At 33.7% G+C, this 26,340-nt stretch overlaps 2 protein-coding genes across 2 annotated transcripts; one reads left to right on the forward strand and one right to left on the reverse strand.

Annotated features, from left to right (window-relative positions):
- Positions 1–366: 366 nt before the first annotated feature.
- LOC137814176 (receptor-like cytosolic serine/threonine-protein kinase RBK2) lies at positions 367–3,712 on the reverse strand. Its single transcript, XM_068616769.2, has 7 exons — positions 2,440–3,712; positions 1,974–2,225; positions 1,727–1,881; positions 1,373–1,452; positions 1,156–1,291; positions 912–1,061; positions 367–698 (listed from the first exon to the last, which is right to left on the reverse strand). Exons 1-7 carry the CDS (start codon positions 2,774–2,776, stop codon positions 597–599), a joined length of 1,212 nt encoding a protein of 403 aa, XP_068472870.1. The 5' UTR covers positions 2,777–3,712; the 3' UTR covers positions 367–596.
- Positions 3,713–11,672: 7,960 nt separating this feature from the next.
- Positions 11,673–14,022, forward strand: LOC137814177 (putative LRR receptor-like serine/threonine-protein kinase RKF3). Its single transcript, XM_068616770.2, has one exon. It carries the CDS (start codon positions 11,864–11,866, stop codon positions 13,784–13,786), a length of 1,923 nt encoding a protein of 640 aa, XP_068472871.1. The 5' UTR covers positions 11,673–11,863; the 3' UTR covers positions 13,787–14,022.
- Positions 14,023–26,340: the final 12,318 nt, after the last annotated feature.

A 26,340-nucleotide genomic window follows, 5' to 3' on the forward strand; every position in this document is an offset into this window, starting at 1 on the left:
TGATTAAATATTGTTTTACAACATTAAAGATTAAAATAATAATTTTATAAGATCAGAAATAAAAATAATTGACTCATCTTCAAATACTGTTTTAAGGATAAAAAAAGAGTGACAGTTCACTTTTTCCATTGTTTCTTTCTCTTTTAATATGACTTTTTTTTTCTTTTCATCTTAAAAGATGTATTTTGATAATCAATGATATCTCTTAAAATTCTAAAAATAAAAACGAATATCTCTTAAAATAAAATTGTAAATAGTCTTTTCGCCTTATTAATTAGTGAAACATGCATAACTACGTAAAACCGTATGTGTAAGTTTACCCTCATAAAATATGTGGATAAAGTAGTTTTTTTTTCTCTGGAGTGATTAATAATTTAAGCATTTTGAATTCTTCACAAAAATCAATATTTGAGAGACTACATAGAATTCAGAATATTCGGTTTGAGTCTGTGTAGAAACTCGAACCCCTTTAATGGCGTATTGGGGAAAATTAACTTTTTTGTCCTTTTTCAGAGAAAAGCCAAATTACATACATCACTGTCATCATTTAATCAGAATTTAGTGTTGCTGTCACTCATGATTTACGTTCCTTTCAGTTAATCAGAATCAATGAACTCTTCCTGAAAGTCTTTACGAAAGAATGGAAGTTGAGATTTCTTCGTGAACCTAGAGCAGTTACCATTCAGAAGATGTACAACCTGCACCAATAGATCAATTGCCAAGTGATGAACTTTGTTATAATCAAACAAAAAGTTCCATTTTCCTGAGGGTTTAACGTTTTTGGAAATATAAATTCATGAAGGAAAACAGGGTGAAACAGTTATTCACATGTCATAGTTAGAAGATAAGAAGGCAAATTTGAAGGTGAAAAGATTGGTGTGTTGAAATTTGAGAAGAACAAGAGGACGTGCCTGGTTCATAGAGGGGCGACGAATGGAGGATTGTTGAATGCATAAAGAAGCTGTCAAGAGCATAATTTTAATCTGCCGACAGTCAAAATCGCCAGCAAGTGAAGGATCAATCAGCTCCCTAATATTATTCTTTTTCAGAAAAGGTTCTGCCTGCAAAAGTATTACAGAAATTAAATAAGAAACTACCCTGTTAGAGGTTCAGGCACACACATTTTTATTTTTTTGGTTCAAGTGCTCAACATACCCACAAAACAAGGCTTTGTTGTGAATAATCAATTGCTCTACGCCCAGTGACTAATTCTAATAGCACTACACCAAAGGCAAAAATATCTGTTTTCTCATCCACTATCCCATGAAGCAAGTATTCTGGAGCAAGGTAACTGCATAGTCATTATTGAAAGTTGAGTTAATAGCAAGTTACAAAAAAGTACAAATCATTTAATAAGAATGTGACAACAAACCCAAAAGTCCCTTCAATTTTTGAGACGGTGTGATGGGTCCAGTTCTCTGGTAGCCATTTTGCTAGCCCGAAATCACAAATCTGCCCAAAAATATTCTCAACGTTTCAGAAGTTTATTATTTTCATACCATTGTGCAGAAATAATGTCCACTTTACGTACAATGCACTGGAGATTTTTGTTAGAGTACAAACGGGAAAAGAGACAGGTTTCATTACTTCAGTCCTAACAAATCAGGGATCTTCCAAAACTTGTTTGTCTTTACAAACCATTAAAAAAATGCCAAAAAGAATGAATATGTGGTGATTAACCATGGAATCAAATTTGTACTAAAGAATCCAAAAATCATATCCATACCTGCGGCTCAAAGTCCTCAGTAAGCAAGATATTTGATGCTTTTATATCCCTGTGTATAATTCTTCTTTGACAACCTTCATGAAGATACAATATACCCTTGGCTGTTCCTAATGCTACTTTCTGTCTAACTGACCATGGTAGCTTCTCCTTGGAACCTAACAGCAGTGAGATATTAATTAAGAACAGTAAAATTTTACTGTAATGGTAAGTAAGAACTGTCTCGATAGCAAAGTAAAATTGTTCCTACCATTCAACACTGAAGCTAAGCACCCTTTTTTAGACAACTCAAGCACTAAATGCATTCCTCCCTCAACTCCATAGCCAACTAATTTAGCAGTATTGGGATGGTTTACATGAGCCATTATGCCAAGTTCTGATAAGAAGTCCCCTATAGTTTCATTTTCTTCTCCACGTGTTAATCGTTTAATCGCCACCAGCTGACCATTTGGTAAACACCCTTTGTAAACCTCAGCATAACCACCTTTTCCAATACAATTTTCTGCACCACCAACATAACGAGTTTAATCTCTTTAAGGGGCATGTTAACTACTAAAGAATAAATAAAAAGAAAGTAAGTTAACTTCCTTTTGAATGAGATTGTTTAACTTCGTTTTTATTTGAAGTAAGTTAACAAATCCATCAATATCAGGCAACTATTACTGGAACAACTTTTAACTGTAACATTAATGTAATTCATTAAACATGTTGCATACCTTGGGCGAAGTGATTGGTTGCAATTTGTATCTCATGGTGAGTGAAGATCTCCCAGGGTGACCTATGCAAGGACGAATCTGCATCTATGACAATCTCCCTCATGCCACTGCTCAATCTTCTGGAGAGCTTGAGGACACTGAGAGGGTACAATGTGGCTACTGGCTTCTTCGATTTGACCCTCAACAATTGAAGAAACGAATGCCACCTAGAACCGGGCTTTGACTTATCAGAATCCGTAGTGGTACCAGGTTCTTTGGAAGAACTACTTTCTGATTCTGAACTCTTGAAAAAATAATCCTCAAGAACACCAACAGGGGAATCCACCTCGTCCTCCATTTTCTACGACCCAAACCCAGAAACTTGATGAAGCAGGAAAATCCAACCAGTGATAAAAATCTAGGAGGTCAAAATGTGGGGAACGGTTGTGGACGCTAATTTAACCGAACAGAGCTTTCAATTCAAAAGAATTTTCCTAGAAAAGAATTCAGAAAAACCAAGTGCAATGTGAGAATGAACGAAACTCGAGGGAGGGAGAGGTGAAAGCAACGCAACAACTAATGTATCGAAACAGGTGCACTGAAATCACATGGCAACACAACATCTCAGTTACCCAGAAGGCGAAATAAATCCTGAGGAAGGACAAAAGAAATTTAATCAAACATTTCATGGTTGAAGTAAAAGTGGGGTAGCTGGAATGCCATAAAGGCAATACTTTGAATTTGATTAATGAACCAAATACTTTTTGTTTTTGTTTTCTTGAGAGTTGTAGCAAAGAGGGTTGGGAGACCAGGAGACAGAAGCATGAACGAAGAGGGCAGACATCAACATTAGTTATTACTTCGCCTTCTACATTCAACTAACTACAACCTTCTTGCAATGTCGCTTTCTAGTTTAATTGTCTGAGCAAAATAAATTTATGACCCTTTCACGCAAAAGTGAACCATTGGATGATCAGAATACATGGTAGTAATATAATGACACAGTAACTTGTTAGTTAGACTGTTATCATTGCGGATTATCATATCATCCGTCACGTAGAGAAGAAGAAAAGAAATGCAGTATAGCATTCTTTATCTTTATAAACTATATATAAATGTGTGATAATATGTGTTGTTGTTATTTGAATTGTGGGGGACGAAGAAAGAGACAAAAGTGAAGAAAAGAAGGGGTTTACTGATTGTCACGGTAGGTTCTTTGGTGAGAGAAAAGCTGTGTTTGGTGTCTGTGGTCTCCTCTTGGATATTGGGATTGTTGCTTATAGCAACCCAACCCACTCTTGGCTTCATTCATGGAAGATTTGTCTTGTAACATGTTCTGTTTGTAGCGATAAAAATTAAAAACATGTTACTGTTTGTCGGCAATTCTTCATGCCTACGTGTTCAATCGTTTCTACGGATAACTTCATAACAACCTTGTTCCTCTCTTTCTATAGGGTTTTGCTGGGTATTTTTTACTTTTCCTGCCACGTCAAAAACATCAAATCATCGGTAATTAGGTTATGTGTGTTAAAATTTACTTTAATGTTAGCTTAAAGACGAACTTTTTTAAGTGATGCAAATGTATTATTACAGATTGTTAAGTTTTATTTATGTGGATCAGATCCCAAATATCATAAAATTTTAGTTCCGAACATGTCTTAAGTCAGTATAACATTATTCAACTTCGATTTTTAAAATAATTAAAATTATGTGTTAATATTAATTTAATTAGAAAGTTATTTATACCTATTTTGTTGATTGCCTTATATCACTAATTTCTTTTATTGAGTGAGTGTAGTTAATTGACGATAATATGTTGGGTTCTTTGGGGAAAACTTTGAAAACATTATGCATTATGAGCCATAAACATTCAATATAATAAAATCAAGACACTATTTTTAAACTAAAACTTTAAGAGAATAAATTTATGAACATTATTTTATATATAATGTTTTTCTTGTTTATTTTTATTTAATGTGAGATCAAACCAAAATCAGACTTGGAATCGTAACACTTTAATTGAAATTCTTATTTAATATGTTTCTTTTTTTACTCTTATTCTTATTATTCAATTCTTTGCGGTATTTGTTTTGTGATGTTCCTTAATTTAGTTAATTCAGTGAACATATATTATATTCACAACAAAATGTTGTGATGAACATAATAAGTTAGAAAGTTTTATTAATTAAAATTAAAGTAACAGTTCACGTATAACTACTGTAATTTTCATAAAAAATTAAAAACTGCAACATATACATAGCAACTAAGTCGACATAATTTCATATTTCACTAATAATTTATATAATTATTAAAATTTGTAATTAATTTCGGAAACAAAAACATGTAAACATCTAATCTTTTTGAAATAAACTAATTCTAATGATTACTCAACGCCAGAATATATACAAGATACTCTATCCTCAAATTAGTTTTAGTTAGAGTGAGTATATTATTTAAGGATTGGATTCATCATATCTCTTGGGATGTGGTTCTATTTATACTGATGATTTTTGGGCCTTTGATTGATATAGATTATTAGGCAGGCCCAGGTCCAATTTTTAATTATGGTTAGCGATGTTTAATCATGTGTTTAGTTAGTTTTTGGTGTTACTAAATCTTCGTATGTGGTCTGGTGAGATCTTGGAATTTCTAGTTGCCCATAGGTTCTAAGGAAAATAATTTTAGAACTTCTCTAATAATAATTATTTTTTCACAATTAAAACTTTTTTATGTAAAATTAAATACACAAATATGAAACAATATTTATTTCCATTTAGATAAATACACATAGTTGCGGTATCAATTATCAAATAAGCAAATTAAAATATTAGATAACTTATTCCCATTTAATATACAAATTTAATTTATTTAAACTATAATTAAATATGTGAAGATTGGGTACTTAAGGTAATATGTGATACCCATAATCATGATTTGTATGATATTAATTGATCATTCATATACGGAAAAATTAAAAGTGAATGAACATTCCATCATTATTGATATGACTAAAAACATGGTTAAGTTAGGTAACATACTACATACTTTGAAGAAATATAAGTAGGATAATATGACAACTATAAAACAAGTATACAATGCAATATACTCGTACAAGATATCAATTAGAGAATCAAGAATTGAATTACAACCTTTCTTCTACAAACTGATGTCGTCAATCTTGTGCGACTATGTCCCTGAGATCTAACACCTATTGTTTTAGCCATATTTTTCCACAATAGTATGCCAATTTCAATTATTTACAAATAAGATAAATATTACAAAAATACAAATAGATTAACTAAATTGGAATTAAATTTTAAAATAACGAATTACATAATCCAGAACATTCAACCGGATTTGGGCCTACCTACCGGATTACGTAATCCACAATATATTTCCATATCAAAATTACTTATCGATTACGTAATCCGATACATTTTTTTCAAACATCATTTGTTCTGGATTACGTAATCGCAACTTTACAATCCAAAACCTAATTACAAATAAAAAATAACTTTTAGATTTCGTAATCCAGTACATTTTTTTCAAAATCCAATTCTTCCAAATTACGTAATCCAATTCTTATGTATTCCCATTTTATACTTATTATTTATGTAATTCGTCACTTTTAAATGGAAAAATAAAACTAGAAGTACCAAACATTGCAACAAAACACTAAAAAAAATGCAAATATGCACCTCTCCAACTAGAAAATCTGAAGTGGGAGACGAGAAAACAACGAAAAACCACTGGAGCTGCGCCAAAAATGAAGGAAAATCACCTTGGAGGTGCGCCAAAATGAAGTGGAACACCACCAGAATGAAGGAGAGGTTGGAGGTGCACTGGAATGGGAGGGAGAAGAGTGAAAACGGCATGAGTGAAGGGTGAAAGTGAACAAAGAGAAAGTGTAAAGGTAAAGTAAATTTAGGTTTAGGGTTTAATATTTATATTATTTACTGAATGGTATAATAGTAAATTCAACTTTAGTATGGGGTGACTAAAAGAGTGATGGAGGTACATGAATAAACAATCTATAAAGAAACATTGGATTAGACTAGTACTCTTAAGCCACAAGGTTACTTCTTCCTGCACCTCTTTATATTCCTGCGTCACCCTCATAATAAATGTGAAAATATGATTTTGCCTATCAGTGAAAGAATACAACCCTAAAATCCCAGACAACTTTTTGTTGAAGATTGAAGAAGTTTCTTCAGAACATGTCATAGTGTGTGTTTGATGTAGAAAATAGCTTTGAAGGTTTATAATATTGTAATTAGTGGTCAATATAGGATAGAGGTGGTTTAAGATAGTCTTTTGCATTGTGATCTACTTCATATCCCTAACCAAGGTAGTGAGCTCAAGCATAAGAAGTTATTTAAAAGGTTTCTCAAAATCTACCTTAAGTTTTCTCAAAATCAGTTTCTCAAAATTCAATTTTGGCACCAAAAAGTTTGTTTTAGCCCTTTTTATTACCGTTAATTTGAGCTGGAAGTGGTTTGGAAATCATCTTTTGTTTATTCAAAGAAAACAATCCATTTATTTTAACTTCAACTTGTTCTTTTTATAACAACTTTTAATTATTTTTTGAAAAACTGTTATAAACTATTTTCTATATAAAGAGAGACACATTTCACATGAAAAACACTGAACTATCACGTTTTTTTAACACAAATCAAAGAGTTTTCAGTGAGAGATAAAAGCTTTGAATGATTTTTAAAAGGTTTTCTTAAAGAAATTCAAGTGTGCTTGTTCATTGTGTGCCTTGGACAAGGTTTGAGGTTTTGTCATTGCTGTGCTGCAGAAAAGTGTCGCTGTTTTAGGTTTCTTGCATCTTCTTTTCAGGTGCTTTCTTTTCTTATTCTTTCTTGTGTAAAGGTGATTGTATAGGCACTTCTTGATAAAGTTTCTTGAAGTGTAAGTGTTGCTAAAATAGTATTTTTCAGCATTGTGTGCCTTGTTCTTGAAGGGTTCAAGAACCACAAGGTTTTGTAAGAGTTTTGGTTTGATTTAGTGGAATCCACCTTGGTGTGAGGTGGGACTAGATGTAGCTTTTGATGAATGAACCAGTATAAATTGTGTGTGCCTTTTTCTTCTCAATCCCTGCACTCATTTCTTCATAATTGATAATTTGTGATAAAATAAATTTGTTGATATGAAATTGAATATGTTCTTTCTGGGTTGTCACATTATGTTCTTCAAGATTCTGAAAAAGTTCTTGATTACTTGTGGATATCTGAATCTATGTGTTGGCTGATTAAAGAAAGTAATAAAATCTTTAAAATAACTCTGTTCAAGATTCATTTTCCTTTCAAGATTATTCTTAAAGATTTAAAGTTGGATTTCTTAGTGTAAAATCTTTCTTAATCTTGTTGTTGCCAATGTGCTTACACTGTTATGAAAATCACTCATTTAATCTCAAACTAATCTGGTTAGGGTTTTGGATTTGATAAAGTAAACAAAAAATAAATCTGTTCTTTTTAAAATCAATTTGTTCTTTTTCTCAGGTTTACTAAAAAACAATTATGTTTGCGAGTTTTTTTTAAAAACTCAAGTCACCCCGCTCTCCCCCTCTTGATCTTAGACACTAATTGGCCCAACACTTTTCACCTTCTTTCTCCTTTCTAACTTTCTCACGTCGCAGTCCCATGCATCCCAACACCCCAAGGCACTCCGATGCCCATTTGAGTTTATTGAAGGTTTTTTAGGTGGTTCTTTACGTATTTTGGAAGGATTTCACATTTCCTTTTTGATTATGTAGTGGAAACGATGATTATTTGAGTATGGTTTATCATTGTGTCTTTCACCCTTTTGTTTTCGTATTTTGTAACCATTTTGGATTATGTATGTCAAAAGCCATTTTGTAATATGAAATTATTCACCGAATTTGGACAATTCGAAAGTAATTTAAAAAAAAAAATTGGAACCAGAAGCTACTTCTGGATTTGAAAGTTTTTGGTTTATGTGATACATAATATATATTTATTGAAAAATTACTTCTATATCCGGTATTAACTTCTGATTTATGTAATCCTAAATATATTTTCATTTAATCCAAAATACACCTTTGCTTTATGAATTACCTAATCTAAAACATTTTTCTAAATTGAATTATAAGTTGTCCCACCCTTTTAATTAATTCCAAATTATTTTATTCGAAGATTAAAAAAAAAAAATTGGAACCGGAAGCTACTTCAAGATTTGAAAGCTTTTGGTTTATGTGATACATAATATATTTTATTAAAAATTACTTCTATATCCGGTATTAGCTTTCGATTTATGTAATCCTAAATATATTTTCATGTAATCCAAAATAAACCTTTGCTTTGTGAATTACCTAATCTAAAACATTCTTCTAAATCCAATTATAAGTTGTCCCACCCTTTTAATTAATTCTAAATTGTTTTATCCAAAGATTCACCAAATTAATAATCCAAATTACACAATCCAAAATACACATAACTGATCACTTGTAAGCTATTTTTTAGTTATCAAATGACTTATGAATTACCTAATCCGGAAACTATTTTTGAGTTATCAAATGACTTATGGATTACATTAATTTTGAGTTGTCAAACGAGTTACATATTACTCAATCTGAAAGTTATTTTTTAATTATCAAATGAAATATGTATTATTCAATCTGAAAGGGAAATTGAATGCAATTTTTAATTCGCATAACTATGTGAATTTGAATGAAAATTATAATAAAATGGAAATTTATGTTTTATTAATGAAGGTGGAAGTATGGACATGGAAGTTGAATTGCTTACAAAAAAAGCCGACGAAGTAGAAATCTGGTATCAAAGACTTAATGAATTATGTACATGAACATTAATTGGTTGAAGGAGACTATGGTACCCATTTTACAACAAATGAGGTGAATAACATTTCATTTCATTCATATTGTAATATTGTTGGAATAACTTTGTGTAGGTGTTTGGTTCGTGAGAAGACTTACTTGAATGAGTCTGTAGGTTGGTTATGGACTTAGTTTTTTTATTGTCATTATTAGGACTAACACAACAAATGAAAAGCATGGGAGAAAGGCATATGTCCTATTAGGTTATGAAACGAGGTAGGTACAAAAAGTATAAGGATGATTTGGAGGTTATTGTAACTAGTACTACAAAATGTGATTGTTTTTTTAAATTGCTAGATAAACCTATTGGAAAGGGTGAAGGTTGGGTACTTAAGGTAATATGTGATACCCATAATCATGATTTGTAGGATACATTAATTGATCGTTCATATGCGGACAAATTAAAAGTGAATGAACATTCCATCCTTGTTGATATGACTAAAAATATGGTTAAGTCAGGTAACATACTACATACTTTGAAGGAAAATAAAGAGGATAATACGACAACAATAAAATAAGTATACAATGCAAGATACTCGTACAAGATATCAGCTAGAGAATCAAGAACTGAATTACAACTTTTTTTCTACAAACTGATGTCATCAATCTTGTGTGACCATGTCCCTAAGATCCAACACCTATTATTTTAGCCAAATTACATAATCTTGAACATTCAACCGGATTTGGGCCTAGCTACTTGAGATTACGTAATACACAATATATTTCCAGATCAAAATTACTCCTTCCGATACAATTTTTTTTTCAAAAAAGTATTTCTCAAATTATAAAAGTTATGAGGTAACGCAAGAAGATACGGAGTTACAGGAGTAAGGGGCCAAGGACTCTTTCTTCCTACACCTCCATACCTTCTTGTGCCACCCCCATACTAAATATGAAAATATCATTTTATCCTTTTTTTTTCACCCCTTGAATTTGAAATAATAAGACTATAGATTATGTAATCCGGATAAATTCCAAATTACATAATCCGGAAGTTAATTTCATATTTAGAAAAGACTTCCGGATTATGTAATCCGGAAGCTAATAACACATCTGAAAAAAAAAACTTCCAGATTACATAATTCGGAAGCTAATCTTATGTATAGAAAAGACTTCCGAATTATGTAATCCAGAAGCTAATCACAAAAGACTTCTGGATTACACAATCTGGAAGCTAATTCTGAATCTAGAAAAAGACTTCCGGATTATGTAATCCGAAATATTGAAAAGGGTATTTTTGGAATAAGAAAAATTTATGGGGGTGACACAAGAAGGTATGGAGGTGCAGGAAGAAGCAGCCGGGGCCAAGCCATAAACGTCTCAGTTTTCTGATTGGCCCAATCTCTTCAAATGGGAGGGTCCATCTTTGACCGTTTCAGATGTGTGTCTATTTTTTCCCTTTTCACTTTTGGCACAGTAGGAAAAGGGTAGGCCTAGAGTTGTTGCAAGTTATTTAACTATATTTTCTTTTATTTAGTTAAACATTAGAAATGTAAATTGCAATATTTAATATTAAAAATGAAATTATTTTATACATATAGAGTTAAATGGGTAATTACTTAAAATATACAAACGTCTGGTTTAAAAATATCAATGAAAAAAAGGACTAAAATAATAACTATATCATGTTTAAAATATTTTATTACGAAAAATCTATCACATGCCTCATTAGTTATGAAATTAACCTAGATTTTCATTAAGAACTGAAGGTTTTCTCTAATATTCATAAATAAACAACGCAACGTGTTTAAAGAACGGAAAAGACTCTTTTTAGATAAGTTTGTACAGATTTTTCTATAATTTTTTTTGAGAAAAAGACTTTTTTTTCATTAAACTTCTTTAAAATTTTATTTTTTAATTTATGTATTCTTAATATATTTGTATTTGTCATAACCCATCCCATGTTTTGACTTTTTTTTTCTAATAATTTGGTGGTCTATGGTTACTCTTTATTGTGAGTGGACCAAGTTGAGGTTGTTAGGAGTCCAAGATCTACCACCATCTTGGATTCTGTTAAGATGAAAATTAGTTTGATGAAGTAATGCTTTAGATATTAAAATAAGAAAGTCTTGAAAATGAATTATTAAATTTGGAAAGAAAAGTATTTTGATTAAAATTTGTGGTTGTATATTGAAATTGGTAACAGTAATTGGAAAATGTGAATTGAAAGGATGTAAGTCTAATGGGGAAAAGAAAGAGACAAAGAAATAGTTGGAGGAGAAATTAAAAAATGAATGAATGGGTTGTTAAAGGGAGTTTGACACAGAAGTGGGGTCAAAAGCATACCACTCTTGATAATCTAAGAAATTTCAATGGTTTTCTTGTTAGCTTGATGAGAGTGTAGTTCTTGGAAGGTAGTTATCTTAGTAAGTGCATGAAAAAAATGAATAAACAATAAGAGAAGTGAGTTTGGTTAGCTGATCAAGTTTGAACAAACAAACAAACAAAGCTCATAACATAACACAAACTGACTCACAACTATAGTGGTCAAATGAAAAGCCTCTCTTGTCACCAAACCCTTCACTCTCAGATCTCCCGAACATAATCCAAACTCAAAAACCATCATTCACAAACACAAGAACTGCAATGTCCCTTCCCTTTTATTTCTCCCTCTTTTTTATTTTTTCTTTTTCATTTATTCTTCCGCTTCCTTCTCTGGCCGCAAATGAGACCGTTCCCTGTCCCCTCAACATCACCGTGCTCCGCGTCGTGGGCGGCGGCGTCCGTCCCTCCTTCGACTCCGGCACGCAGTGCCATTACATCCTGCAGGCCCTCCACCTCCTCCAGGCGGACTACCTCCGTCGCAGCAACCTCTTCGTGCCGCCGCTCAACGCCTCCGAGTCCTGCTGGACCTCCTTCCAGTCCTTCATCAACGAATTCGATCCGAGCATCGATATCCGCTCCTCCTGCGGCCTCAAAACCGAGTGGATCTCCCAAGGCTGCATGAACATCACCACCAAACAGAAGTTCGAAGCCACCGTCCCCTCCGCCGCAATCCAGGCTGTCCAAGCCAACTGCAACCAGTCCCTCGAAAACAACGCCCCCTGCGCCCTCTGCACCACCAAACTCTCCAACCTTCTCTCCTACTTGACCGGCCCAACCGTCGGAAACGTCACCGATTGCCGAGCCTATACCACGATCTACGCCGCTTCTCTCTCTGACCAGTATGGTGTCACTGACCCAGGAAACGCCAAGTGTTTCTTCGGCCTCAATTTTTCCTCCTCCAGTTCCAGCAGCAAGCGCCGAACAATTGTTATCGTGGTTTCCGTTTTCTGTTTTGTGGCTTTGCTTGTTTTTGCTGGTGTTTGGACTTACCTTAGATTGAAGAGGAGGAACGAGTTTGCGGGAGAGAAGGGTGTTGGAACATCTGAACTTGGTTTGGGTTTGGGTTCTGGGTTGGATTCCATGAACCAGAGTACCACTTTGATTAGGTTCAGTTTTGATGAGATTAAAAAGGCTACTAGGAACTTCTCGAGGGATAACATGATCGGGAGTGGGGGTTATGGGAATGTTTATAAAGGGATGTTGCCAGATGGTAGTCCAGTTGCTTTTAAAAGGTTCAAGAATTGTTCTGTTGCTGGGGATGCTAGCTTCACTCACGAAGTTGAGGTTATAGCGAGTGTTCGCCATGTGAATCTTGTTACCTTAAGAGGTTATTGTACTGCCACGACCAACTTAGAGGGGCACCAGAGGATTATTGTGACTGATTTGATGGAAAATGGGAGTCTTTATGATCATTTATTTGGTTCTTCTAAGAAAAATCTGACTTGGCCTATTCGTCAGAAGATTGCTCTCGGAACTGCTAGAGGGTTGGCTTATTTGCATTATGGGGCTCAACCTTCCATCATTCACAGGGATATTAAAGCTAGTAACATACTTCTGGACCATAAGTTTGAAGCCAAGGTGGCGGATTTCGGGTTGGCCAAGTTCAACCCTGAGGGAATGACGCATATGAGCACTAGAGTGGCTGGGACTATGGGGTATGTTGCTCCTGAGTATGCCTTGTATGGACAGTTGACAGAGAGAAGTGATGTGTTCAGTTATGGTGTTGTGCTTCTTGAGCTTTTGAGTGGGAAAAAGGCTCTTCAAACCAACGATGATGGGCAACCCTCTGCACTCACTGACTTAGCTTGGTCGTTGGTTAGAAACGGTAGTGCTTTGGATGTTGTTGAAGATGGCATTCCGGAGCCTGGTCCACCAGAAGTTCTCGAGAAGTACGTGTTGATTGCTGTCTTGTGTTCTCATCCACAGCTATATGCTAGGCCAACAATGGATCAGGTTGTTAAAATGCTGGAGACAGATGAATCGGTTCCCTCCTTAATGGAAAGGCCAATTCCTTTTATTGCTGGGAGGATTGACATTGAGAAATCTGCGCTGAGTAACTCGGGTCAGCTCTGCAGTCCAACCGGTTATCAAGCATATACATTACAAGGTCGCCGCAGATCTATTTCTAAAGAAGAGGAAGAAGAAGAAGGAAGTTCAGTGGCTGATACTGTTACCACAGAATGAAACTGATGAGATTTTATTGTTTTCCTCTACCTAGTGTAACCGTGTAAACATGATTTTTTTATACATTTAAGATTTTAGCTTGTATCTTCTTTTTGAACATTTTTCTTGTAAAGGGAAAAAGGTGTACAAAATTGGATTCTTTTTCAGTGTATGAAGGAAAATGGACAATGTCCTTCCTCTTACTCCTGAACAGTCCTGATAGATTGAATTTGAAGACATCTACGAGATTAACTCAACCATCTTGAGAACCTTCTTCCGAAACACGTTCTTGTACTTCTAACTAAGCCACTGCTGGTACCCCTTTTGATTTTTGTCTTCTGGGTTTGCACTTTTTTTTCAAAGGTAGCATTTTTTGGTGCTGTCTTTGCTTCCTTACATTAAGCATATACATTAAGGGCAATTGTTGCTGTCTTTGCTTCCTTATTTTGGTGTGGTGAGGTGTAGGAAAGTTCAATTTCTACCCAATTTTATTAAGTTGATTTTCCAGTGCTTACCAAATTAGTAAAATAGAATAAAATGAAAGCGCAATAATGGTAGGAGGGTGAAGTGCGTGAAAATGAACTGAAGAGAAATGTAAGTTGTGGTTTGTTGTTGGTATTAGTGGTTTTAATAGAAATTACCATTATCCATGGTTTCATTGTAAAAAAATAGACACTCACTCACACTTAAATTCTCTCTAAAAGAAACACTCTTCTTTGTAAATCTCTCTATTGTATTTCTTTCTGTGGTGTATATTACAATTGAGAGAGCATCCTATTTATAGGCTTTAGGAAGCTCTTCTAGAAAAGTCTTCATTATGGCCTTAAAACCCCACTAACAACACAATTAAAATCTCACTCACAACTTTTGACCTTTTACATATCCAAACTCTCATTCTACTCTTTTCTAGTAACTTCTAACTTTAAAACCCACAAATTACATTAAAGTTTATTCAACAAAACTCCCCCATAAACTTAAATGTTTCTACCATCCATCATGCCAATCATCTTCTTGAATTTGTCGAAAAAGACTTTCGGTAGCGGTTTTGTGAAGATATCAACAACTTGATCTTGACTTGCCACATGCACCAATTCCACACTTCCTTTCTTCACATGATCACGAATAAAGTGAAAACGAACGTCAATATGTTTGCTTCTTTCATGGTTCACTGGGTTATTTGCCAACTCAATTGCTGATTTGTTGTCAACTTGAATCACAGTTGCATCTAGTTGCTTTAGCTCCATCTTACTCAACAAGTTTCTTAGCCATATCGCATGACATACACACCAAGATGCTGCCACATATTCAGCTTCACACGTCGATAGCGTCACGATCGGTTGCTTCTTTGAAAGCCAAGAAAATGCTGTGTTGCCCATAAAGAATACATATCCCGATGTACTTTTCCGATCATCTATGTCTCCGCACCAATCGCTGTCAGAGTAACCCACCAACTTGTAATCTTCTGCTTTTGAGTAGAACAATCCGAGTGATACAGTACCTTGGATGTACCGTAGGACTCGCTTCAACGCCTTCCAATGTGAGTAAACCGGTTCCTCCATGAATCGACTTATGATGCCGACACTTAATGAAAGATCCGGCCTTGTGCATGTGAGATAACGAAGGCTTCCTACCAAACTCCGGTATCTACTTGCATCGACACGTTCTCCTCCATCGAACTTTGAGAGTTTTGCACCTGGTTCCATTGGTATTGATACTGGGTTGCAATTTTCCATCTTGTACTTCTTTAAAATCTCCTTTGCATATTTCTCCTGTGATACAAAAATACCTGTCTCTTTTTGTCTAACTTCCAAGCCAAGGAAAAACTTCATCAATCCCAAATCTGTCATCTCAAATTCCCGTCTCATTGTGCCCTTAAACTCTTCTATCATATCATTATTGTTACCCATAAAAATGAGATCATCAACATAAAGAGCAACAAATATCATGTTACCTCCATTGTTCTTTGCGTAAAGAGCATGCTCGTAAGGACATTGCTTGAACCCGTTCTCCTTGAAGTATGTATCGATACGAGTATTCCATGCCCGCGGTGCTTGCTTCAACCCGTAAAGTGCCTTCTTCAATTTTAGCACCTTCTTCTCCTCTCCGATTTTCATGTACCCAGGTGGTTGTTCGATGTAAACTTCTTCTTCAAGCACACCATTCAAGAATGCCGACTTGACATCCATTTGAAATATCGGCCATTTAAATTGAGCCGCTTGGGAAATGAGCAATCGAATTGTCTCCATTCTTACAACGGGAGCAAACACCTCATCGTAGTCAATTCCCTCCTTTTGTTTGTATCCCTTCGCAACGAGTCGCGCCTTGTACCTCTCTATCTCGCCTTGAGCATTCATCTTTTTCTTGAATATCCACTTCACACCAATGGGCCGACTTCCCTCTGGCAATTCTGTTAGCTCCCATGTGTTGTTGCGGTCAATCGCTTTAATCTCCTCATCCATGGCAGTTTGCCACTTCTTGTCTCGCACCGCCTCTTCAAAGCTGATATTTTCAGCATCTGCCAAAAGACATACTAGGTGTACCTCATTTGTCGAATCATACAAATCATGCAAACTTCGAATTTTAGGTTGTCGTGGTTCATCTTCATCATCGGTTGTTTCGGAATTTATACTTGTCGGTGATGATTCTCCAACTTCAATCATAACCTCTGAAGAATTGTTCCAATCCCACTCGCTTGCTTCATTTATTTGCACATCACGACTCACCGTCACCTTCTTGCTTATTGGATCAAGTAGCTTGTACCCTTTTGTCTTCTCATCATACCCAATAAAAACATACCTTTTGCTTTTGTCTTCGAGCTTCGTTCTTCGTTGATCTGGTACGTGTGCATAAGCCACACTACCAAACACTTTGAGATGAGAAACTGTTGGCTTTTGTCCGCTCCATGCCTCTTGTGGTGTTTGATCATCTAACTTCACATGTGGACATCGATTTTGCACATAGATGGCGCATTGCACAGCTTCCGCCCAAAATTCCTTTGGCATCTTTTTGCTCTTAAGCATTGATCGAACCATGTCGAGAATGGTCCGATTCTTCCTCTCGGCCACACCATTTTGTTGAGGAGTGTATGGTGCAGTTAGAAATCGCCTTATGCCTTGCTCCTCGCAATACTCCATGAAAGTCGTTGAAGTATACTCGCCACCTCTATCAGATCGTACAGCTTTGATCTGTTTATCAGTTGTCCTCTCCACCATCACCTTGAACTTTTTGAACACCTCAAATGCCTCGGATTTTTCTTTCAGAAAGTAAACCCAAGTTTTCCGTGAGAAATCATCAATGAAGGTAATGAAATACCTTTTACCGCTGAAGGACTCTGGAGTAATTGGTCCACATATGTCGGTATGAATCAATTCGAGAGGTTGCTTAGCCCAATATTGAGCCTTTTTTGGAAACGAGGTTCTCACATGCTTGCTGAGCACACATTCTTCACAAAATTTTCCCTCGTAGTCCATGTTGGGTAGCCCGTGCACCATATTCTTCTTCGCTAACTCTTTTAGTCCACCATGATGTAGGTGACCAAAACGGAGATGCCACAACGATGCCTTATCTTCTATGTTGACTTGCAAACATTTTTCTCGTATGCTTCTCAAATTCAGCTTGTACATCCGATTTCTTGCCATCTCAATTCGGGCAACCAAACGCCCTTGCTTGTTCTTCAAGTGTAGGAGTCGATCTTTCAAAAATATCGAGTAACCTTTCTCCGTGAGTTGCCCCATACTCAAAATGTTGGTCTTGAGGTCTGGTACGTAATAAACATCTTGGAGTGACCCAATTAAGCCATCCTTTTGTAAGTAGCAAACCGTACCTCGCCCTTTGACCACCACCTTTGATGCATCTCCAAATGAAACATGACCATCTTCAATCTTTTGCATATCTTTGAATAGGTACTCATGACCGCACATATGGTTGCTTGCTTCAGAGTCGAGGTACCACAGAGTGTCATTGTTAATGTTGACTTCATCTTGAGCCATCAAGAGAACACCTTCATTCGTTTCGACTTCCAAGGCTAGGTTGGTTGTTTCTTCTATCTTTATATCAGCACGACAATCTTTTGCAAAATGCCCCACTTTACCACAATTGTAACATTTGTCAGAGTTACAATCCTTCGCATAGTGACCATATTTGTGACATTTGTAGCACTCGATGTTGGAATAATTCGATCGGCCGCCTCTTCCTCTACCACGTCCTCTTCCACGCCAATTTGGTTGGCTCGACTGTTCCTTCTCCTTATAGTACCCTTCATGGTTGCTGCCTTTTCCACCACGACCGTTTCCACGACTTCCACGACCACGCCCTCTATATTGAGAATTTTGATGATAGAGTACCTTTTCGTCTTTGATTGACGCCTTGGTTTGAAGTTCTTGCTCGAGTGTTTCCTCCTTCTTCTTCTTCTTTCGTTGCTCGTGTGCCTCGAGAGAACCGGCGAGCTCGTCGACTGTGAGCGTCGCAAGGTCCTTTGACTCTTCTATCGCGCACACAATACTCTCAAAATTGTCTGTTAATGTTCTCAAAATCTTCTCCACAACTCGTGCATCGGTTAGAGTTTCACCGTTTCGGTTGAGTTGATTCACCACAGCCTGTACACGCGTGATGTAGTCAAATACACTTTCTGACTCCATCATCTTCATGTTCTCCAACTCGCCACGCAGAGTTTGTAGACGCACTTGCTTAACTCGGTCAGCTCCTTTGAACACCTTCTCCAATATGTCCCATGCTTCCTTTGAAGTGGACGCACCAGCAATCTTCTCAAAAAATGCCTCATCAACAACTCTATACAACATGTACAAAGCTGCCTTATCTTTCGATCACATCTCTTTCAATGCCTTGGTTTGAGCTGCCGTATAACCCGTGGTATTGGTCGGTTCTTCAAAACCTTCTTCGACCACCTCCCATGAATCCTGAGAACCGAGAAGAGCTTTCATTTGAATGCTCCAGTTGTCATATCTGGTCGCCTTCGTTAACCGTGGTAGCGGTATTTGACCCGTCACATTCGCCATTGGCTCTGATACCAAATTGTAAAAAAATAGACACTCACTCACACTTAAATTCTCTCTAAAAGAAACACTCTTCTTTGTAAATCTCTCTATTGTATTTCTTTCTGTGGTGTATATTACAATTGAGAGAGCATCCTATTTATAGGCTTTAGGAAGCTCTTCTAGAAAAGTCTTCATTATGGCCTTAAAACCCCACTAACAACACAATTAAAATCCCACTCACAACTTTTGACCTTTTACATATCCAAACTCCCATTCTACTCTTTTCTAGTAACTTCTAACTTTAAAACCCACAAATTACATTAAAGTTTATTCAACATTCATTTCAAGAGCTTCCAATCTCAACTGTGGATGTGGTTTCCTACAGTTAGAGAGAGAAGGGAAAGCAGAATCTTAAGCTTTATAAAATGAATGAAATAGTAACAGAAATGGAAATTTGGTTGAAAAACAATGAGTTGTGTAAGATGTGAAAAAGGAAAATTTATAGATGATTAAGGGGTTATTCTGTTTTGAAAAGTAGAACAACTGGGTTTTGTTTTTATTAGACGAGGGAACCTGAAGTCCCAACGACATACCATAGCTGGCAATCAGACAAATATACTGATTCCGTTGTTAAATATTAGGATTGTAAGGTGGTGCTCTTTTAAATTAATGCATTCCTTTTTAGACACCATAAGTGGAGCTTCTTAATAAGTGGAGCTTCTTAATAAGTGGATCTTTAGTTAGTATGATCTGCTATAATTGCGGATTACAACAAATTAGTGAGAGTGAGACTATACAATTTGAATAAAAAATAATATGCAATTATTAATCTGATACAGCTATGTTTTGCTATCATTGAAATTATTGCTTTACCTTAAAATTATTGTTTCACCTTAAGTCATTCACACAAAAAATATTAGTAAATCATTCATGTGTACAAATATTTTTGGATACTCGCAAATATTTAAAAATAATTCTTTAAACTATAAATTCAAATAGAAATTTGATCTTAGAATATAATCTAAGATTACATAATAAAATATTAATATAAGTTTGTACTTGTATAGGCAAAGAGGACCTAGATAATATCTGAGACTGGTTGCACAATTGTTGACGTGTCGATGATCCTCTGATTCCTTCCTTCGAGTCTCCTTCTACAAATGCTAATGCTCGATTGGGGTTGACCTGAAAAAATACTCCGACGATCAAGTAAGTACTCTGTGTAAATAGTGTATATTGGTAATTGTTATAAGCGCACCTTACATCTCAGAAGGTTTATTTATAATGTTGGTTATGGGTCCTTGTTGTGATGGGTCGGATGTTAGTTATTCACTGATGTGCATTGTGATCCCTGATTAATATCTGAAAAATATTTGTACTATCTTTCCGTTAATCAGTATTTAGCTGATTTGTTGAAGATATTTCTCGTGTATTTCAGGATGTGAATGTGACTCATTAAGTACTATTATAACTGTCGTTACTGTCATTTATTTCATGACTTCTTTAACTCGGTCGGTCAGTCACCAAGCTTGAGACGCGCTCGTCCGGTACCGATTGGTACAAAATTAATTTAGTTTTTTTTAAAATATTTTTTGTATTGCCCAATACCAAGAATCCGAGTTAATATTCATTCATGATGTGACACTTAACCACTATAATCACAATGTATATCACTGATATTGAAAAATGACCACCTAAACGTATGCGTAGAGATCGACCTTATTCATAATAACTTAAATGGTTACTTATACACATCATATAAACATGAATCTATAAATGTAACCTCTTGGAGTTCATTTACTCACTATTTAGATATTATTATACTCCTATTGACTAGAGCATCAAAAAAATCTTGTGTAGATGGACTTTCACATGACTTTCATCACTCAACAATCCTTCAAGAAAGTAAAAGGCCAATTCTATTAACTCTAATTCACCACCTTGTGACTTGACTCATTTTCGGCAAGAACAATTTTAAATAAGTTGTATAACAAAATATAAGTTTTGACAAATTAATCTTTTTAAACAACAATTTTAATTTTATAAGTTTAAATAAAAATTATAAATTTATAAAATTAATTCCTAAATAAGTTTTATATCATTAAGGTTTCTCTCACTAGTCAATATAATTTTGTCACAGATATTCAAATAAGTTTGACTGATAATAGATAACGGGTATCCATACATTAGATACCATGATATTCATATATATATATATATATATATATATATATATATATATATATATATATATATATAGTCTCATTGCATACATTATCTTTATTGAGAATTACAACAACAAATTACTCCTCATTTATAAGACTAAACTAATCATCAAGTGTATCTTGTAGTAAGTATATCATACTAAATATTAATATTTATCCATAAAATTTTTTATTGGTAATTCAACCTCAATTTTTTTATATGAAGAGGATTCCTTACACTTACAAATATATTGTTAAGGAAAACAAAAAACAAACCAACTATGAGTAATGATTCCTAACTGACCGAGAATTACACTAAAGTATCGTTGTTTGGATAAAGGAAAAGAAAGTAGAAAGTGTAAAAAAATGGAGGAAAAATTTATGAAATTTTTTTAAATGATTTGATGAGTGTGATTGATAAAAAATATTAATTGATAAAATTGTAAAATTATAATTTTGTTTTTGTGGTTAAAAATAATTTAAAATTCAACCTGATTAGTTATTTTTAAATGATACCCACATGTGATTAAAACATTATTTTCGTTACGGTCAGTGAATTAAATAATTGTAAAAAATTAAAGTAAAATTTAAATTTAGTAAAACTTAATAAAATAAATTGAAATTGATGTAAAAACTCAACTCCTAATTAATATTTAACATACAATGATACACTAAAATATGATGAAAAATGAGAATTAAATTACAATAATTGAAATAAAATAAAATAAAAAATATTCAATAAAGTTTTGAAAGTTATCAAATTTTTATTGGGGTTGATCAAATCTTTGATGAATCCTCTCTCAAGTTAATGTTCAAAGTGTATTTAATCTTTGCTTCGCATACCATACAAAACTTGTGAATTATGATAGGAATATTTGCTCGGTTTGAGTAAAGCTTCACCTAAAGTACTTCAGTTATCATTTCCTATACACGATAGAGTTTGTTGTATTATTGTTTTCTTCTTCTTTTTTCACCTCTTTTTCTGTTTCTATTTTTTTCAACCATATGTAACACTCCAATATAAAAACAATAAAATGAAATAAAATAAAATTGTGTTGTGTTTTTTTTTCTGTAGATATTTTTTTTTCTGTTTAGGTTAGTGTAAAGAGAATCTTTTATTCTAGGTCTGGTTTTTTAAGAGTATTTAAAATAATGTTCCTACCTTATCATTTAAAACTAAAATTAAAACACTTTAAAAAAATTCAATTCAATAAATACATAAGTAATTTAAAAATTTAATAAAATATATTTGTTTGTTTTAAAATAATATATATGTATAGAGTAATTCAATCTAATTAGTAAGTAAAAAATAAATAAAAGAACTATTAGTGAGTGATTAAGTGTAAAATTTTACCAGTCTTGAATATAAAACTTTGTGAAGACTTGTTGTGACTAAAACTTTATTCTAGTATTAATAATTATTTTTGGAAATTAAAGATAAATAAACTTTAACGATAATAATTTTACAAAGGAGCTCTTCATGTGTTTTGTAAAAAAAAAAGGACATAGGAAAATGAGTTCTGGTAAATATAGGCATACTTAAGTATTTTAGAGGGTGATATATATATATATATATATATATATATATATATATATATAAATGTTTTACAAGTCATATAAATAATTGTGTGGATTTGGTAGTCATATTTTGGTGATGAAAACTATTGTGATTTTTATATGAATATAAAATGAGATGGTACACTCATGCTAAAGAAAGTCACATGAACATTTCAATTGAGAAAGTTGAAGTTCCAAAAATAAAAATTGAATGACAATGAGTGTTTGGATTGGGAAAGGAATGTGTGAGGATATGAGGGAGTGAATATGTGAGGATTTAAGATGAAAGTGTGAAAAAAGTATGTTTGAATTATGATATGTTAGATTGAATGTGTGAGAAAAATTTATTGGAAGTTGTGAGTGATATGATTGTTGTGAAGGAATTTTGATTTTTTTTCTAAGGACAAAAAATATAAGATTACAAATTTACCCTTATCTTTAAAAATATTTGAATAATAAAATATGAAGTTTTTTTAGTATAAATTTGAGTTAATTAAAATTTTTTAAATTATTGTCAGAGTACTGTTGAATAATTATTTAAAAAAACACGAGTTTCTTGAAACATTGAATTTTTTTCATAAATATTTAAAAAAACATGAGTTTCTTGAAACATGAATTTTTTTTTATAAAAATAAGTTTGTAAGTATAATGTGATGAGTGTGATTGATTTTTTTTAATTAATAACAAATTAAGATTATAAATTTATTCTTATATTTTTAAAAACTAATTAATTTATTTATGTATTTATTTTTTATAATTATTAATAATATTATTATATAAATTTATTTCTATATAAATAACTATATTCATTTTATTATATTATAATTATTTATTTATTTATTTATTATTATATTTTTATTAATAATAATATTACATTTTTTATACAAATAAAATAAAATAAAAATAATAATTATTAATGATATTATTATTGAATAAATTTATTTAATTATTACTAATTTTTAAATATTATTTTATTTGTATTAAATTATATTATATCTTTTATTTATTTTATTAATTATATTATATTACTTTTTATTTTCATTACGTTATATTATTTATATAATTATATTTAAAATTAATTGAATATTTAAGCATTTTTGTAAAATAAAGTTTTTTTTTATTTTGAAAAATATGATGAGAATCGATTTGTGTGTGTTAATAGTGTAAAAATCTATTTGTGCGTGAATGTTAATAGTGTGAAAATCGATTTGTGTGTTAATAGTGTGAGAATAGATTTGTGCGTGTGCTAATAGTCTGAGAATCGATTTGGTGTGTGTTAATACTGTGAGAATTGATTTGTGAGTTAATAGTATGAAAATCTTTGTGCAAAAGTTCACTGTCAATGAACGATCAAAAGAAGGGAAAATATGTATTTTTGTTAATGTTGAACTGTCATTCATTCCTTTCTACTGCTTTCTTTGCACCTCAACATGGATGAGAAGATCATACGCTCCCGTAAATCCGCACCCTTCTTTCTCACCATATCTTTTGATCCAAACGTGGATGACACCCTCACTTTCGTCTTCACAAACAGTACATCCCTCAATCCGAACACAACATTAGTATGGTGAGGGAGACAATGCATGTGTGTCACTTTGTCATTGTTCGATACTAACAATAAAACCTTGTAATGACATGAATGAAAAATGTGAAAATATCTGTGTGGAAGCTTTATCTGCATTGATAAATGTGTCAGGGAAGAAAAATATTATAATGTTTGACTGCCACGAAAGTAAGGGAGTTGAATCTCCTTATGATATGTCAAGGATATATGTGTAGTAAATGAGACTTTAAAAACGAACAAAATTGATTTCCCGAGGCGTGAATGATCACTGTTTGTAAGGACTTATCCACGGTGTATTACGTAAGTCCCCTAGAATATAACAGGAACTTCCCAGAGATCTCTGAGGATCAGAACTAGCAAGTTACTTTTAAAAGAGTAATAATCCAATAGAACCCATTATAATAGTAAAATAAAATAAAGTAAATGAGGAGAGAGAAAGTGAAAAAAAATGAGAGGAAGAAGGAGTCGCTAGTGGGTGAAGAAGATAAAGAAGGTGAAATGAGAGATGCGTTTTTTTGAAGGGGATGGAGATCTCTTTATATAGGGAGAGAAACAACAAAATTTGTTGCAACTTCCAGACCCACGTGCTTCCGTTCAACATCTCAACTGCGACAACGTTCTAAAATCCCGAAAGACCAGGCAGTGCGAGCGTGGAAGCGGAGCAACGTTCTTCAACTTTCGAAGGACTAGGCAGTGCTTTCCTGGTCATGCGGCCACGATCCTGGGTGGAGAGGGCAACGAGGGCGACAATCTCGGTGCAGTTAGTCTCTACTGCACTTCCAAGATCTCCTCCAACGGAATCGAAAAATCTAGGGTTTTCCACGCACACTCTGATTTGTTTTACAACATACTCTGTTTTTTGTTTATTATTTTGAGTGTTCTTCACCTTTTTCCTTCCTTTTATTTGTGCCACTTTTCTCCATTCTCTATGTCATTGTGTTTTCTTTTTCTTATGTGCTTTTCATTTCCACCCATCATCATCTAAATCACCACATAATTGTGTTTTCTCTTTGCCCTCTAGAAGTGAACTTTCACAGTTACTTAACCACTTGGTTAAGTTTGTGCCCAGTGGGAATCTTCTTTGGGTTTCTCACCATATTCTGCTTAAAACAAAAACTCAGAAACAAAGTGCCACCATAAAATGTGCAATCCTAAAATCAACTCACATCATTCTATTAAGGCATTTCTTATCCCAATTGCATCCACGAATACGTCCAGTTTGGTGGGAAGCTTTGCAAAATGTGCATCCATCACATCAACCATGGGTACTTTTCTTTTTGAACCCCACGATGACGACATTCCACCATATGACACATATTGAGTCAGATTTGGGCTATATGAATCCATTAGCGGTGGTGATGGGGGAGCTTGGTTAGTTGGAGCATGAAAGACATGTTCCTCTAAGATGTCTTCCATATCATCATTAGGGTCCACATTAAAGCTTTGCTTGTAGATTTCGTGTCAAACTTGACAAATCATCCTTATCTTAGAGTTCTTCCATCAAATTTTAGTGTCTGATGGGATTAACCCTCCATTTACGATAGAGGACTTTGCTTGAAAATAAACATCCCACATAACACATTAGAATTTCCTTAACCGTTGATGATATAATTATTCACTAAAGCTACATACAAATTACCCTCATCAAGTCATCCCAAACTTCAACTTTAGCTTTAAAACATTTTATTGATTCATTCCATAAAAATCGACTTAAGTCTACTAAATAAATCATGGACCTCACACAATTTTTATTTTAGGTTTTTTTCCTTTTTTTTTTGTTATCCCTATTAAACCAAATTGATGGAAAACATTAATAATGTTGTTGTAGTATTTGGGTTGTCCAGTTTCTATTGACCATGTTCCCCAACCTTATCTTTTAAACCATAGTTGACGACAACCATAAGTCCATTGGTAGGTCCATTTTGTAAACTCACAAATATCTACAGATAACTCCGGTATAACACTTTTTTCCTATATTCATGTTGTATCTATTGTAAACACAACTTACCCAATAATAATAACACAAGACATATATAATCAATTAGATGACAAATTAGTTATAATATGAAGATAAAAGAAAAGAAAGTTCTCATTCAAAATACAAATAATTATATATTTTTAATTGTTTTCATAATCTCTATATTTCATTAACTATAATGTCTCTGATGTGTGATCTTTTCCTATAATCATCCTCACGAACTTAAGAGTGTGAGGCATCTACGTCTTATTCCATCAACTCATGATCTACTCCATCCA

The sequence above is a fragment of the Phaseolus vulgaris genome, chromosome 1 (assembly GCF_051622355.1).
Source record: "Phaseolus vulgaris cultivar YP4 chromosome 1, ASM5162235v1, whole genome shotgun sequence".
Classification (NCBI taxonomy): domain Eukaryota; kingdom Viridiplantae; phylum Streptophyta; class Magnoliopsida; order Fabales; family Fabaceae; genus Phaseolus; species Phaseolus vulgaris.

What these genes read in the sequence shown, in the direction of transcription:
- LOC137814177 (XM_068616770.2), top strand. Translation starts at nt 11,864, where the DNA reads ATGTCCCTTCCCTTTTATTTCTCCCTCTTTTTTATTTTTTCTTTTTCA.
- LOC137814176 (XM_068616769.2), bottom strand. Translation starts at nt 2,776, where the DNA reads ATGGAGGACGAGGTGGATTCCCCTGTTGGTGTTCTTGAGGATTATTTT. An exon ending in AAAATTGAAGGGACTTTTGG is followed by an intron (nt 1,292 to 1,372) that starts GTTTGTTGTCAC and finishes ATGACTATGCAG; the next exon opens with TTACCTTGCTCCAGAATACT. An exon ending in GTCGCCCCTCTATGAACCAG is followed by an intron (nt 699 to 911) that starts GCACGTCCTCTT and finishes CTATTGGTGCAG; the next exon opens with GTTGTACATCTTCTGAATGG.